The 17,897-nt window shown below is 43.1% G+C and overlaps 1 protein-coding gene across 2 annotated transcripts in view; it reads left to right on the forward strand.

Moving 5' to 3' along the window:
• ARID3A (AT-rich interaction domain 3A) overlaps window positions 1-15,295 on the forward strand; it is a 50,031-nt gene extending 34,736 nt beyond the window's left edge. Inside the window, exons 5-9 of one of the 2 annotated variants that reach the window (XM_069964463.1) lie at window positions 3,296-3,479; window positions 3,791-4,041; window positions 4,691-4,951; window positions 8,311-8,403; window positions 14,652-15,295. In XM_069964463.1, coding sequence (XP_069820564.1) covers window positions 3,296-3,479; window positions 3,791-4,041; window positions 4,691-4,951; window positions 8,311-8,403; window positions 14,652-14,800 — 938 coding nt within the window. In that variant the 3' untranslated portion in view covers window positions 14,801-15,295. The remainder of the gene's footprint in view (window positions 1-3,295; window positions 3,480-3,790; window positions 4,042-4,690; window positions 4,952-8,310; window positions 8,404-14,651) is intronic. The other variant, XM_069964464.1, reaches the window with a different exon arrangement.
• The last annotated feature ends 2,602 nt before the right edge of the window (window positions 15,296-17,897 follow it).

Below are 17,897 nucleotides of genomic sequence, written 5' to 3' on the forward strand. Positions count from 1 at the left end.
AGTCCCCCCGGGTAGACCTCTAATCTCCAGTTGTGGCTCTGTGTTTAACAATATTTCTATTGTCATTGATAGGATCCTCTCGGATGTGGTAAATAACATGAAATCCTATGTTAAGGATACCTCAGATTTTTTTTATTGAAGTTACGTGACTTACCCCAATTGACTCTGACTGAGATAACGCTGGTGTGTCACTCGACGTGTGTTCTTTATACACGTCTATTGAACACCAAAGAGGTGTGGATGCGGTGAGACGAGCCCTGACCACCCTGGTGTTTCCCTATTTTGGTCCCAAAGCTCGCAACAGAGTGAGGACCTGAGGGACTATGTATCAGGGTGGTTTGGTGCTCTCCCCACTAGGAGGCACCCCTTGGCAATGGACTTCCTTCTCTGGAGAGAGGGATATCTGGCTATTCCCGTGTTTTGAGACTCGTAACTGAGGCTCCACTGACCCCTTTTTTGCATATTCAAATTTTGTATGGGACAATCAATATATATATATATATATATATATATATATATATATATATATATATATATATATAATATATATATTATTATACACTCACCGGCCACTACATTAGGTACACCTGTCCAACTGCACGTTACCACTTAATTTCTAATCAGCCAATCACATGGCGGCAACTCAGTGCATTTAGGCATGTAGACATGGTCAAGACAATCTCCTGCAGTTCAAACCGAGCATCAGTATGGGGAAGAAAGGTGATTTGAGTGCCTTTAAACGTGGCATGGTTGTTGGTGCCAGAAGGGCTGGTCTGAGTATTTCAGAAACTGCTGATCTACTGGGATTTTCACGCACAACCATCTCTAGGGTTTACAGAGAATGGTCCGAAAAAGAAAAAACATCCAGTGAGCAGCAGTTCTGTGGGCGGAAATGCCTTGTTGATGCCAGAGGTCAGAGGAGAATGGGCAGACTGGTTCGAGCTGATAGAAAGGCAACAGTGACTCAAATAGCCAACCGTTACAACCAAGGTAGGCAGAAGAGCATCTCTGAACGCACAGTACGTCGAACTTTGAGGCAGATGGGCTACAGCAGCAGAAGACCACACCGGGTGCCACTCCTTTCAGCTAAGAACAGGAAACTGAGGCTACAATTTGCACAAGCTCATCGAAATTGGACAGTAGAAGATTGGAAAAACGTTGCCTGGTCTGAGTCTCAATTTCTGCTGCGACATTCGGATGGTAGGGTTAGAATTTGGCGTCAACAACATGAAAGCATGGATCCATCCTGCCTTGTATCAACGGTTCAGGCTGGTGGTGGTGGTGTCATGGTGTGGGGAATATTTTCTTGGCACTCTTTGGGCCCCTTGGTACCAATTGAGCATCGTTGCAACACCAAAGCCTACCTGAGTATTGTTGCTGACCATGTCCATCCCTTTATGACCACAATGTACCCAACATCTGATGGCTACTTTCAGCAGGATAATGCGCCATGTCATAAAGCTAGAATCATCTCAGACTGGTTTCTTGAACATGACAATGAGTTCACTGTACTCAAATGGCCTCCACAGTCACCAGATCTCAATCCAATAAGCATCTTTGGGATGTGGTGGAACGGGAGATTCACATCATGGATGTGCAGCCGACAAATCTGCGGCAACTGTGTGATGCCATCATGTCAATATGGACCAAAATCTCTGAGGAATGCTTCCAGCACCTTGTTGTATCTATGCCACGAAGAATTGAGGCAGTTCTGAAGGCAAATGGGGGTCCAACCCGTTACTAGCATGGTGTACCTAATAAAGTGGCCGGTGAGTGTATTATAGTGTGTGTGTAGCGGCCAATTACTCTGGCTGTGGTGGTGTCCCACTTCAGTCAGTGATTAGCTGAGCAGGCTGTCACTGCTGAAATTAGTATGTTTCAGAAGTAGTGGCCAAAGTGTTAAGGGGAGGGGGGCGGGGTTTGTAGGTAAGTAGGGGCTATTTTCCATGCGGCCCCGCAAAAAAATTAAATGAACACAAAGGAGGAAATTTATTTAGGGTGTACACCGGGAAGAAGGCCCGAAAGCAGGTGTAGATTTGTTGCGCAGGGCTGGCGGGGTTTACTAAGAGGCGTGGGCCTCTTAATGAATCCAGGCGGGTAAAAGAAGGCAGGGCCTAAATGTCCCCCAAAGTGTGTGTGTCCCCCAAAAGGTGTGTGTATATAATATATTTATTTATATAGTGTCTGGTTTCTGGATGGAGACTTGTCACTTCAGAATTCTCCATAGGTGTGTGTTTGGGTTCAGAGAAGGAGACATACTGAAGCACTTTCATCCTGTACTTCAGAAATGCAACAGTAGTCTTGGATGTGTGTGTTGTCATGTTGGAAACATGTATGACAACTAAGGGCTTAGAAGTGGTATTATCTTTTCTCTCAGTATAGAGCAGCACATCTGTGAATGCATGATACCATTAATAAAATGCATCTCCCCGACACCAGCATAACTAATACAAACCACATAAGGACACTGCCACCATCGGGTTTCCACATACGAGTTTGGGATGCAATCCAAAAGCTGTGGAAACCACACCCCCAGTTCACCCTCAATAGCCCTGTGATGTTGCTGAAAATCCTGGCAACATCATACAATTGTTGAGGTAGAACAGGAGGTGTGGTTTCTACAACTTTTGGATCACATCACGAATGCATGTTTGGAAATACACCATAAGACTTTTCTTGAGGCGTTTATCACGTTTGCAACATGGTCCTCAATTAATTTTTTTTTGCATTTACAAATTAGCAAGTCTTGTTTGCAATCAATGGCTTACATTTGTCTGAGTGTTTTGTCTGTGCTGGTAGAATTTATTTTATAACAGGATTTTTGTTCTGAGTCTCATGTTAAAACAAGATTTATGAGTGGTTTTATAACAGTCAAATTGTCATTCCTAGTTTGTGTCTTTCAAAAAGATCCACATTTTGGTATAACCATGTTCATAGTAGATGTCACTTTAGCTTTGGCTAAAGTATAGTATGATGGTCCCTATACACTTCCAATAACTGAAAGATTAGTGATCGTCCTCCATATACACAGGAACTTTAGCACGGCCAGGCCAGGTAAGCTGCAGCCAGAGAACTCACTGCGGCTTCTCCCAAAACAAAGGGGTCGGGTGATTATTTTCCATCCCCTCCAGCCTCTACTACCCCTGACCTCTATGGATGGTCGTTCTGGTGTGCCCCATTTGCTTTAGTAAGATCATGAGAATTGAATAAGTAGCTTATAGATTGTTAAATTGGAGATTGCATTGCTAAAAAAAATTTATACAGCTACTAACTTTTTAATGGTCTCTCTTATCAGGAACACCTGTGAACAGAATTCCAATAATGGCCAAGCAAGTCTTAGACCTGTACATGTTGTATGTCTTGGTGACTGAAAAGGGAGGACTGGTAGAAGTCATCAATAAGAAGCTCTGGCGAGAGATCACCAAGGGCCTAAATCTGCCAACATCTATCACCAGTGCAGCCTTTACTCTGCGCACTCAGTAAGTAACATATAACCATTTTTACTCTAGCAAACAGAGGTACATGGCCTTCCACCTGCTGTAGCACTGCAGGCTATTCATGACACTTGATTTGCCTTGCTTCTGGGAGTAGAGCCACCATTAAATATAATTTGATGACCTATTTGTAAAATAGGTCATACATTCAAAGTCCCAGCAATCCTTTTAAGGTTATGCAGCATGTAACCAATTGCCAGTGTCTAAAGCCTTTTTCATTTTTAACATTTTCTTCTGTCTTTTGCAATACAGCTTTAGCCACTAGTAGGTTGTAACTATGCTTTTATTTTTCGCAGATACATGAAGTATTTATACCCCTATGAATGTGAGAAAAGAGGCCTTAGCAATCCTAATGAACTGCAGGCCGCTATCGACAGTAACCGCCGAGAAGGACGCAGACAAAGCTTTGGGGGCTCCCTTTTTACATACTCCCCAAGTGGAGCTCCAAATATGCTTTCTTCACCAAAAATTCAGATGCCTGCCATGGCGCTAGCAGGGGCTGCTACAAATGGAAGCAACCTAACCGCCATGCAGAAGATAAAGAAGGGTAAGCATGGAAATACAGTTGTGCTCAAAAGTTTATATACCCCAGCTGAATTTTTGCTTTCTTGTCCTTTTTTTCAGAAAATATGAATGATAACACACACACTTTTTTTTTTTTTTTCCTTTCCCCCCCACTCATGTGGTTAGTGGTTGGGTGAAGCCAGTTCATGCAAGACAGCCCGGGCATTTACAGGAACTGGAGACTTTTTTTTTTTTTTTTTTTTTTGCCAAAAAGAATGGGGACAGCTTCACGATCTGAAAAAAATAAAGAGCCTCATCTGCAACTACCGCAAAAGACTCCAAGCTGTCATTGTTGTTAGAGGGGGCAATACATGGTATTAAGAGCTGTATGTATGTAAACTTTTGATCAGGGTCATTTGGATGTTTTTGGTTTTCATTCTTACTTAAAAAGAGAAAACACAATAAATGGCTTCACCCAACCACTAACCATGAGTGGAAAAAAATTTTTTATCATTCATATTCTCTAAAAATATCAGCCAAAATTCTGCCGGGGCATGTAAACTTTTGAGCACAACTACTTATAAAGTCGTTATTCTTTAGTGCTTTAGTAAGAGGAAACTTTAGATACCGTAAAGTCTTTTTTTTTTTTTTCTATATTTCTCCACCCCCTTCTCCCCCTCCCTTTTCACCAGAAGAGGACTCCCCACTGTCCTTGACAGTACCCTCACGGATACCAGTTACATTGGCTGGGCACTCTATGGTGGCCGCTCAAGTGGCTGCACAGGCAGCTGCGCTGGAACAGCTACGAGAAAAGCTGGAGTCAGGGGAGCCCCCTGAGAAAAAGTTGGCATTGGGACCTGAGGAGCAACAACGATTGGTACAGCGAGCTATCCAGCAAAACCTCTTGGCAATGACCACCCAGTTTCCCATGAACATCCGCATTAACAGCCAAGGTAAATTACTGTGTGTTAGACTAAAACTATGTGGCTCTACATAACTTATGATCCAGAAAAAAAAACACCAGTGCTATTTTTCCTAGACCCACATTTCAGAATATATGTATTATTCTCTGGTACAAGGAGTCTGAGGCTTTTTCCAAGCTTCTGATTAGCTGTAAGCTGTAACGCCCTACCCCTTCCCTGCTTGGTTGACACCTGAAAGCTGCGTCAGGTCAGGTATGGGAGATATCAGGTAAGGAGGTATTACAGCTTGCTGCACTTCAGGAGCTCAGGAAAGCCTCCAGACTCTTATTATATAATAAAAGTATTTTCAACATTCTGGAAGCACAGACAAAAATATAAAATGTACCGTGTGTCTCCATGACCCAACAGCTATCTAACAGTGTCAGCAGTTTGGAACTTTAATTGCAGCAGTTTCTCTTTAATAGAAAGTATTTCTAGTCAAAATATTAAATAAGTGTTAAGAGTGGGCAAGTGCCTTGGATTATTTTCTAACAGTTTTATAATGTAGACATCAATGAGTAGATTATTGCAAAGTTCTATTTTAAACCTGTTCTGTGCCCATGGAAAATATATCCAGGCCCCAGGAAAATGAATAAGCACTTGAAATAGACATAGGTGGTATTAGTCCTTTTTTGTTTATATAAATTATATATAAGCATAAAATTGACAGATTATTTTTTTCTCTATTTGGGCTAAAATAATGATCCAGAGTGTGGTAAATGTTAAAACAAAGCGGGTTCTGACAAAGGATTTGTTCTATTGTCCAAAACATATAGCATGTGTTTTGCAATACTCTTACAGTTATAGTGTTGTTGTGCAATAAACTACATGCAAAGCAATGAGCATGAGAAATTTGCAACAATGCTTTGGTTTATTCCCCAGTCATATCAGAAGCAAATCTTCCTCTCTGTTTAAAGCGTAACTGTCATTTCAGGGTCATTTTTCTGAAAACATTAAATATCAACAGTACAAGCGATTTTAAGAAACTCTGTAATAGGTTTTATAAACCAAAAGAGTTTCCTTCTGGACTGAAAAAGCAATCTCCCAGCCTCCCCCCTTACTGCAGAAGCAGCAGGATTTCTGTGTCCATTATGTGGCTATGGAGAGGGGAGGGGCTGTTAGGAGTGACTGAGCACGGAGCAGTCTTGCACAGCACAACACCCTGCAATCTTCTCTCAGTAAGTTCATAGATAAGCACTGACCTCTCTGACCCCAGAATCCTGCAGTTTAGGTGCCCAGAGAGTCTACAAACAGCTGACCTTCATGTCACCTCTTCCTGCTCCCTCATCTCCCTCAGCCCCTCCCCCCTTCATAGGCTTACAATGGAGAGAGCAGAGCCCGTCTTCACTGGCTTCTCTGTAATGAAGACGTGTTTGCCTGATAATGCACAGATAAGAAGTCAGGGGGGGGAGGCTGGGAGATTGCTTCTTGCGTACAGAAGGAGGCTTTTTTGGCTGATGAAACCTATTACAGAGTTTCTTAAAATCGCTTATACTACTGATTTCTGCAATAAAATAAAATATGACAGTTAGGCTTTAAGAAAACAAAACCGATGTTAATTGGTTCTTATTTAGGTCATATATCATCCCACACCTGTATTTGCTATTCTATTGTACTAGCAGTCTGGTGCTTTATACCTTCAAATTGTGGTTTCCTATTAGGATGTTGAGAAAAGGGTACAAAAGCATGACTGTATAAATTCCACTGCCTCAGTTGTCACAGTGCTGGAGATGGAGTAATACAAAAATCAATATCTAATATACTGGTAATACAGTGATTAAGAAGCGTGACATTTTTAGTTATTTTTCTAAGCTGATCCAGTAGAGAGGATAAAAACTGTGTGACTGCTACAGTGTAGACTTGGGGCCCTGTAACACAGGGTGATGATTGTTCGTGAGCTGATCACCCTGTGTAATAGGAGTTGTGCAGCTGATGAATGATGTTAGGAAAGGTCCGCACAAACAATTTAGCAATCGTTCATGCGGCTCTGCTTGTGTTGAGCTATGTGAAGGCTCATCAAATCAGCAGCGTTCTACGAAATCACTTGAAAGCTGGACCAGCTCAGGCTGGGTTCACACTGCGTTTTTGCAATCCGATTTTTTTTATAAAACTGATGCATTTGCGTGCATCCGTTTTGATCCGTTTTTCCATTGACTTCCATTGTAAAAGAACGGATCAAAACAGATCCGTTTTTTTTTTTGACTGACACAAAAACGTAGCTGACACTACTTTTGTGTCCGTTAAAAAAAACGGATCCGTTTTGATCGTTTTTTTTTTTTACAATGGAAGTCGATGGAAAAACAGATCAAAACGGATGCACACAAATGCATCTGTTTTTTTTCATCCGTTTTTTTTTTTATTCATTTTTTGCAAAAAACGGATTGCAAAAACGCAGCCCAGCCTCAACAGGTCTTGTACAGCTCTTATACTAAGACAGTCCAAGGCCCTATTCCTACTACTATTCCTACACCTGACATGTTTGCCCTGCATTTTTGTGTACACAAATATGTATCCATAGACTTCCTCAATGTCTGATCAATAGAGTGCTAACACCTGGCTCACCCACCAATTGGTTGTTTGTGTAAGCTGCAGCTTCAGCACATACAGTGTTTGCAACTAGGAAGCCTTGTGCCATATTTCTAAAGCTCATCTCGTGGCTATCTGCACCCCACTGATCACACATTGATGGGCTTGACTGCAAACAGCTTTTACTGTATGTGCACACGTGAGTACAGTTAAATGCCAGAGATACAAATTAAAGCTTAATCATTGATGTAAGTGTTAAAATAAGCCTAAATTTTAACACAAAAGAACATGCATGCAATGTATATATCTGATGTATGCAAAAAAAGGGGATATAAATAGGGCCTAAGAATGCCCCAAACTTATCATAGTAGGTCTGGCTTTTTGAAAATCTCACGCCTAGTCAAAGTTTATACCATGTATTACTTTGCTTGCGTTTACAGCACACTTATGCTCACCCCCATAAACATGCAGACTGTGCATGCACTCTGAATAGATAGAGGGTAGAAAGCTGCTGACAGACACACATGGAGATTGCCTGTCTTCTCAAGAATAAAGAGATTAAACGTGTTAAAATTCAAGATGCCTGATCCTTCTCTCCTCTGCTATCTAGCAATGTTGGAGGACTGAAGTTTCCCATACACTTGAGATGGTCGGCTGCTCCCTCTATAGTTGGCAAGTTGAGCCTACTTTAAACTGTGTATGGCCAGCCTTAATTTGTCAGTGAAAAGTAGAAATATAAAGGCCCCCACGGAAAGTTACATTTGGCAAGTTGATGACTTGTTTCGGAACGATTATAAAAGCTCTTCTATTTATCTGCTTTTCAGCTGAAGGTAGACAGGACTCCGCTGTTAACCTTACTACCAATGGCAATAACAGTATTAGCATGTCAGTGGAGCTGAATGGTATTGTATATACTGGTAAGTGTTGTTTTGTTGTCTTTTCTTTCATATACTATAGTTTTTTGCTCTTTATTTGTATTTATTGGTTGTTGCCTGTGTGAGTAGGGATTTTAAGTACCATAGGCCCTAAGAGGAATGTGCTGAGTTTTGCCTATTCGTCCACTGAGGTGAGAGTCTGAAGATGCTCCTACAAATATGGGCAAAGGCTGATAAACCCAACAGAATGTTTGGGTGGGTCCAGCCAGCTCTCTTGCATATAGGAAGTTCTTCAGAAATGGGATGAGACAGAAGAATTGGGCATATAGTATCTGCTCTTCATTCTGCATTAACCCCTTAACGACATCGGGCGTAAACTTACGCCCTCACGCCCTGGTACTTGGTGCATTAGGGCACAAAATTTACGCCCGATGTTTCCCCGATCGCTGCGTGTTCGCACACAGCGATCGGGGAAGATGGCCTGCTATAAATCATAGCAGGCCATCTTAGCTTCTCGGCACGGGGGGTGGTTAACACCCCCCGTGCTTACGATCGCCGCTATAGGCTGATCAATTCAGATCAGCCAATAGCGGCGATTGGAACCTTTCCGGGTCATCGGTGACTCGATGACCCGGAAAAAAATGGCGGTCGGTGCTGTCCGAGGACGGCACCGACCGCCATTACTGTAAAAAGTAATGGTGGTCACCGTGCCACCGGCCCGATCGCCGTGAACGGCCGGCCGGCCGTTCACGACGATCGGGCCGGTGGCACGGCGATCAGAGTCCCACAAAATAATAAATACCTGCCCTGGACCCCTTAGCTAGGTAGCGGAGGGGTCCAGAGCAGGTATTTGTACATTACTCACCTGTCCCGGGCTCCTGATCGGCGTCTTCCGGGTTCGCGGTGTCCTCCGTCATTCCGTTCGGTCTTCGGGTTTTTCCGGCGGTCCCCGTCGTCTCCTTTCGGCTATTTTCGGCTCCAGCCTTGTCATTTTCCGGATTTTGCGCTCTGCTGCCCTCTAGCGGCTGATATGTGTAATACACTTATCAGCAGCTACAGGGATGTTCAGAATGTAGAAAAAGTTTTTTGTTTTTTTTTTTCCAAATTTTTTTTCTTCTATTTTCCGCACCCTAGCGCCGCTGAGTGTTGATCAGCATCGCACGAAAGTGCGCTGCTAATCAGCAACTCCTCCTTTTTGGCGTAGGGTTTTTTTTTTCTATATTCTACTGCCACGGTCTGCTGATAAGTGCCGCACATAAGTGCGGCATTTATCAGCAAATCCTTTGTTGGCGTAGGTTTTTTTTTTGATACTTACTGTAAGAAAAACACGTAAAAAACACTACATTACACCACACTACATTGAATAAAGTTTGAGACTACACCACTACATACCCCATATACCAGTCCCCGTATAAAGATGGCCCCCAGGGTGTTTTCGGCGTCAGAGGGATACGTTATTATTGCCTCCGACACCGAAACAGCCAGTGAGGATGAATGGGGGATCCTTCTTTCCTTCCATTCATCTTCATCATCCTCATCATCCAGTGACTTGTCTGGGGGTAGCGTAGTGTACGCTGCCCCCCAGACACGTCTTTTCCGCCAGTACCGTCCCAATAAGAGATGACTGTATGGCGTAAAATTCTACAAACTCTGTGAGCGTACCTCAGGGTACACTTACAGATTTAGGGTACGTGCACACTGCGGAATGGCGAAGGATAACCCTTTGTGCATTCCGCAGCTGGCACCCGCCGGCGGACTGATGCGGGCGCATGTCTCTACCTGTGTCATAGACTCCATTCTATGCACGGGCGGATTCCGTCGTCCATCCAAAGAATGAATACGTTGGACGGAGAGCGGAATCCGCCCGTGCATAGAATGGAGTCTGACACGGGTAGAGACATGCGCCTGCATCAGTCAGCCGGCGGGTGCCAACTGCGGAATGCACGAAGGGTTATCTGTCGCGATTCCGCAGTGTGCACGTACCCTTAGAGTGTATGTAGGAAGGGACACCCGAATGCCCCCTCCCCCCCCCCCCCCCTCATCCTCGGAACAAGTGGAAAGATCGTCAGGGAACTGATCTTCCCACTGCTGGATAAAGGTCACCACCACCTGTACGGGGATAACTTTTATACCAGCACCCCCTCTTCCGGTCCCTCGCTGCCCGAGCTACTGTAGCTTGCGGCACGATCCGAACATATCAGAAGTAGTAATAAAGCCCTAATATTTAGCAGCCATGGAGCGGACCCAGCGCTTCTGGATATGAAGGACCCCATATCGCACCAGGGCAACATTTTCCAGGTGACGTCCCCCACACTGGAGAACGGAAGACCCCAGAAGAAGTGCAGAGTGTGGCGTAACAGGGGGATCAGGAAGGAGACCATTTTCCAGTGTGCCACCTGTCCTGATCCCCCCGGCCTCTGCATACAGGATCGCTCCAAGGCGCACCACACGTCATCTGAGTTCTACATTATCTAAATTCTGTCCCTTATTCCTATTTCAGGGGTCACGTTGATCCAGGGATTATTCTGATCGCCATTATGGAGTCGGGAAGGAATTTTTCCCCTGTGATGAGGCTACTGTCGTCTGCCTTATGAGGGTTTTTTGCCTTCCTCTGGATCAACACAGATTGAGTTTGATGGACACCTGTCATTTTCAACCTTATAAACTAATAATTGGCCTAATACCCCCAAATAAATTAGAATTGTCCCTTTTCCCCAGCTAAATAGGTATGGCCGCCATTCCCATTAGAGGATGCCATGATGCAATTACAAAGCCACTGTGCGGCCAGGACAGTAGAAACCCCCCACAAGTGACCTTATTCTGGAAACTACACCCCATAAGGAATCTAACAAGGGGGGCAGCGGGGATATGGCCTCCTGGTGACAGCCTTATTTGGGACGTGAAAATGAAAAAAATTGTATTTTTTATTTTCTCTGCACATGTTCTACGTAAGTGACTGTCACCAGTGGGGTCCATATGCTCACTGCACCCCTTGTTAGATTCCTTATGGGGTGTAGTTTCCAGAATGGGGTCACTTGTCGGGGGTTTCTACTGACCTGGCAGCACAGGAGCTTTGTAATTGCGACATGGCCTCCATCCTCCATTCCAGCCTCTAAATGGCGCTCTGTCCCTTTGGTGGCTTGCCCTGTGCCCATATGGCACATTATGTCCACATGTGGGGTATTTTCGTACTCAGGGGAAACTACCCTACACGTTTTGTGTTCATTTTCTTTTTTAACCCCTTGTGGAAATGGAAAAAATCAAGGCTAGACCAACATTTAGTGTCATTTTTGTAAAATTTTTACTCTAAATCATTAATCTTGTCATGATTTTTTCATTTTCACAAGGGGCTAAAAGATAAAAAAAAAAACAATAAATGTGTAGAGCAATTTCCCCTGAGTACGGAAATACCCCACATGTGGACATTAAGCGCCATGCGGGTGCAGGGTAAGCCTCCGAAGGGAAGGAGCGCCATTTCGTTTTTGAAGGCTGGATTTAGATGGAATGGATTTCGAGGGGCCATGTTGCATTCAAAAGGCCTCTGTGTTGCCAAGACAGTTGAAACCCCCCACAAGTGACCCCATTATGGAAACTACACCCCTCAAGGAATGTAACAAGGGGTGTAGTGAGCATATGGACCCCACTGGTGACGGGCACAAATGTGGAACAATGTGGCGTGAAAATGAAATATTACATTTTTTACACTATAATGTTGGTTTAGCCTTGAATTTATCATTTTCACAAGGGGTTAAAAGAGAAAAAAACACACTATGTGTAGAGCAATTTCCCCCGAGTCCGTAAATACGCCACATGTGGACATAAAGCACCATGTGGGCGCAGGGCAGGCCTCCAAAGGGAAGGAGCGCCATTTGGATTTTGGAGGTTGGATTTGGCTAGAATGGATGATGAACGCCATGTCGCATTTACAGAGCCCTCGTGCTGCCAAAACACTGGAAACCCCCCACAAGTGACCCCATTCTGGAAACTGCACCCCTCAAGGAATCTAACAAGGGGTGCAGTGAGGATATGGACCCCTTGATGACGGGCACATTTGTGCCATGAAAGTGAAAAAATGAAATTTTTTACTTTTACGTCACATTGTTCCACATTTGTGCCCGTCACCAGTGGGGTCCATATGCTCACTGCCCCCCTTGTTAGATTCCTTGAGGGGTGTAGTTTCCAGAATGGGGTCACTTGTGGGGGGTTTCCAGTGTCTTGGCAGCACGAGGGCTCTGTAAATGCGACATGGCCCTTGAAATCCTTTCCAGTGAAATTCAGCTTCCAAAAGCCAATTGGCGCTCCTTCCCTTTGGAGGCTCGTCCTGCGCCCCCTTGGCACTTTATCGCCACATGTGGGGTATTTCCGTACTTGGGAGAAACTGCGCTACACATTTTGTGTCTTTTTTTTCCTCTTATCCCTTTAAGAAAATGAAAAATTGAAGGCTAGAACAACGTTTTAGTGTAAAAAATAAATTTTTCTTTTTTCACAAGATATTGTTCGGAAAATCTGTGAAGCACCTGTGGGGTCCAAATGCTCACCGCACACCTTGTTACATTCCTTGAGGGGTGTAGTTTTCTAAATGGTGTCCCTTTTAGGGGTGTTTTTTTAGGTTTTGGCACCCCAGAGCCTCTGCCAACCTGAAGTGGTACAGTCAGAAATGACCAAATATAACGGAGGCGTTGAAATTCACTAGGCGCTCCTTTGTATCTGAGGCTTGTGGTTGCGTCAAATAGCGCAATAGGGCCACATATGGGGTATTTCTATAAACTGCAGAAACGGGGCAATAATTATTGGGGTGCATTTCTCTGGTAATAGGTTTATAATTATGAAAAATATTGGATTACAATAAAATCTCTGCACAGAAAATTAAAATTTTCTAATTTCTTACACACTTAGCTTTTATTTCTGTGACTCCCCTAAAGGGTTAAAACACTTTCTGGATATGCTTTTGCAGAGTGTGGGGGGTGCAGTTTCTGAAATGGGGTGCTTTGTGGGGCTTTCTAACATACAGGCCCCTCAAATACACTTTAAACCTGAACAGGTCCCTAAAAATATCTGATTTTGAAATTTTACTGAAAATTTGGAAATTTGCTGCTAATGTTTTAAGCTTCCTATTGTCTAAAAAAAATGAAAGATCGTTAAATAAATGGCGCCAACATAAAGTAGACATGTTGCTAATGCTATTTAATATATAATTTATGTGGTATAACCACTTTCTGTATACGCAAAAAAGTTTCAAAGTTGGAAAAATGCATTTTTTTCACATTTTTTTTCACATTATTTGGGGTTTTTTCATAAAGATTCGTTATGAGTATCGACTCCAATTTACCAGAAATGTGAAGTACAATATGTCACGAGAAAACAGTCTCAGAATCAGCCGGATAGGTAAAAGCATCCCGAAGTTATTAATGAATAAAGTGACACTGGTCATATTCATAAAATTTGTCTCTATCATTAAGGCCATTTCAGGCTCTGTCCTTAAGGGGTTAAAGGGGTACTGTGGTCAAAGGTGTAAAAAGGGGTCAGGGGGTGGTGGGAACTTATTCCTCCTACCCCCCACCCCCGTCCCAGCGTCACTGCTCATGGTCCCCTACCGGGCTCCCAATCCTGTGACATCACAGCCCTGTTCTAAAATGCCTGCTCAGCCAATCAGTGACTAAGGCAGGACATCGCTGCAGACACCGACTGGCTAAGCAGGTAGTTTCCATAGGGCTGTGATGAAACAGGATCTCGAGAGATTCAGGAGACCGGACGCTGACAGAACTGGAGGCACTGTGGGGCCGCTGGCATGGGTAAGTATGACTTTTTTATTAGGTGGGGTTTTTTGTTTGTTTGGTTTGGTTATTTGAGCGGATTCTGCCACAGAGGCCCTGAATGTAGCCTCCAACACAGTTATGAACCTACAGTGGCATGTTGTATATTTTTATAGAATGATTAACCTTTATTTATAGAAACCAGAATAAATTCCTTCATGGTTGGGCAGTATATATGTGAACTGCTCCTCTAACACCAAAAATAGAAGCATGACAATCTGTAGGAGTTTAAATTTTTCTCCGATGCCTCTCCTAAAATGTCTCGTGTTCATAAATAATTTTTAACCCTGCTTTTTTAAGTCATTTCTAATTGGATCTTAAATTTTAAAGGGTTTGTGTTAGCTCTTATTCCTTAGAATCAGTTACTTGAACACTATAAGGGTGATATAGAATACAAACTGGTTTACTTGACCACTAGGACCGCTGAAATAGTGTGATACGTCAACACTTTTTATTTTTATTTATTTATTTTTACAGGGGTCTTGTTTGCCCAACCTCCTACCTCAACATCTGCAATCAGCAAAGGAAATATCACCAGGACTGCAAGTGTGGGAGGGACCAGTAGCACATCGCTAGCTCCATCTTCGGCTGCCCAGGCTCCTGGTTCCAACAGTTCTTCTCCCTGACATTTCCGCCAAATCCAGTACAGCTGAAGCCAAAAAAATGGAAAAAAAATAATCACTCAATGTTTCACACTCAGGTTTATTACTCCTTGTCTGTGGGAGCCTCCGGAATGCATTGCTGGGTTCAGATGGGGTTCAGATTGAGCCAGTATAGGGTTACAATTGGCTAACCCTTTACCCTCTGTGAAAAAAAAACCCATATACCTCATTTCTTGCACTGCAACAATACAAATATATATATATATATTTTCTTTCAAATACCTCCAAATACAATAAACAAAAACCCTCATCCCAAATTTGCTCTCCGGAACCCACATACATTTTTATTTTTTAGTGGCTACAAACAACAAAAATCTATGAAATTTAAAGAGGTTTTTTGTGTAAATGCCTTTTATTCTTAAAGGAAGGACGAAAATGTAAACTTCTAAAGAAATCTATATAAATATATATATAAATATTGCTGTATTCCTGGCGCTGGACTTTAGGGGGCACAGAATATCAGCACGAAGGGACGTGCCTGCTGCTCCTCCATAGGCTTGTGTCTAGTCATTCCCACCCTTCACGCTCTGGAATGTAATCAAGAGGAGCAGGGAATGCAGATAAATGAATGTTTGTTTTGTTTGTTTGTTTTTTTTTTCTTCTTTTTGGCAAACCCCCCCCCCCCCCCCCCCCCTCCCCCCGCCCCCCCTTTTCTTCTTTCCCGTGATTGATGTCTTGGAGTTCTGACCACATCTGAACTTCAAGTTGAAAACACCATTCCTTTTACCTACCATCCTAAATCAACACTTTTATACGGGTCATATCAGCTGGCAAAAAATAATCAAAAAAAGCTTTTCTTTTGTTTCTCTGTATAGTTATCCCCTGTAACTAGGAGTGAGCGAATTTACAGTACTTTGCTAGGCTCGGCCATCGCATTGTCAGCCTGCTGCCTTTGAACTCTATGTTGCTCTGCTTCTGGTGCCTGGAAAAGCTGGACTTCTCTCAGTTTCCCAGGACAGCGGCAGAGTCCAAAGGCAGCAAACTAACAAGCCGACGGCCGGGCCTAGCAAAGTGCTTTACTGTAAATTCACGCATTCCTATTTAGAACCTTTCCTGAATTTTGCTGCTCCTTGTAGATTGAATAAAAACAGCAGGTTTTTTTTTAACCCAGGTATAATATAATGGTAAATGTGGTCAATGCTGTGCCACAGGACCATCTACTGCCAAGTCTGTTAGATAAGGTGTCAATTCAAAATGGCATTAGCAGTTCACCCTCAATGTCTTAATGGCTGCTGAGTAGGCAGTGTTAATCTCTTGTACTATCATACTGTGTCGCTTATGAACACTTCTTAATTTTCTGTTGTAACAATCTTCTTTGAAGTCAACGGGGGGGGGGGGGATTTAGCAGTGGGATGAACTTGTCTGGTTTTATTATACAACTTTGTAATGTATGTTATGTATGTGAATGGACCCTGAAGTGTAGTGCATTATACCTGATTCGTGTTGACCCCCGTCCGCATTTCTTCTGACAGTGATGTAATCTTCGGGTCGGCTGGCCTCCTGAAGATTACGTCACTGTCAGAAGAAATGCGAACACAAATCAGGTATGTATAATGCACTACACTTCCGGGTGCACGGGCGGGGAGGCGGGGAACACAGGGAAGGGGGCCATTCACATACATAACATACATTACAAAGTTGTATAACGTTGTAATGTGTGTTATTTTGTGAATAATTTCTTAGCGCCACACTACCCCTTTAGGCTATGTTCACACTGCGTATGATTCCGTCCGTAGTTCGTACGCCGCCGTACATGTGCGGCTGAAACTACGGGCGTGGGAAAAATCGACATGCGGCCGGATGCGTACGAACCGCGAACATACGCCCCTAGTACAGTTATGCTTCCCTAGCTTGATTCGAAGCGATCTGAGGCAGGTCATTTACTTGGAAATCTTTGCACAGCCCAATAAAACACACAGAACCTTTTGGATCGAAAAATCAAGTTCAATTTGGCTGAAATAAGTACTTCGTACGGGATCGCATGGAAATCCACGGCCGTGAGTTTCAACATTTCCGTCCTCAAACAATGGTCTTGTTCATTTTTCACGGCGCCGTATACGATCCGGACGTAAGCTCATACGTAGTGTGCACTGTGCGGGCGTATATCATATACTTTCAAGCGGACGCATCAACTTCAAAACTTTTGTGCGTATATTCGCGGTTCGCACTACGGACTGATTTATAAGCAGTGTGAACATAGCCTTAAGGTAATAGTGAAGGTTACAAAATATATGAAAAGCATTTTATATCCCAGTGCAGATTTTGTCCTAAAAGCAACACCTGAAATGAACTGTCCTAGTAGTTTGTTCAGATCAACTCAATCCTGTTTTAATGAATATAGTAATACTAAAATATAACGGACAAGTCTATTAACCACAACCCCCTAAAGCAACATTTGTATCAGAAAGTGCTCTTACGTTGGCCATACATACCATGGTCATTGCTATTTGAAGGAATTAATCTCCAGTTATAAGTTCTCCTTGGCCTAGTAACTTTGAATTTACTATAGACCCCATTTTCTTCAGTCATCTTAGACCCATAGACCCATAGATGTAAATGTCCTGTACATTGCACATCAAAATGGCTCTGCAGGACTAACCCTTTGTATTTGTTGCACTGAATACTGAATGGAGTAATTTTGCTAGTGTATTCCATGTCATTTTTTTTAAACAAATTATGTACATTGATATTCATGGAATTGTTTGTAGCGATGAGCATGTGTGTGTTTGGGGGAGTGTCTTATACAGAGTGCTTGATAAAAAGCTGTGGTAATATGCACCAAATTTATTAAGGTGCATGCAGATGTGTCTTTCACTGTCCATGTGCCACATGCTGAAAGCTACAGCAGCCATGAGCTAGTGTAGATTTCTGTATAATTTACATTTACATAAATTTCTGATGCGAATTAGAGTAAATTTGCCAGACACAAGCCTAAGCCACACCCACTTTCAAAAGTGGTGAAAAATGTACGAAATTGCACGGCTCTTAAATGCCAGATTACTGACGTACTACAATGACTCATTCTCCCAAACCCACCACCACAATAATGCTCTACATAATC

Source organism: Dendropsophus ebraccatus, chromosome 3, assembly GCF_027789765.1.
Source record: "Dendropsophus ebraccatus isolate aDenEbr1 chromosome 3, aDenEbr1.pat, whole genome shotgun sequence".
Lineage (NCBI taxonomy): Eukaryota > Metazoa > Chordata > Amphibia > Anura > Hylidae > Dendropsophus > Dendropsophus ebraccatus.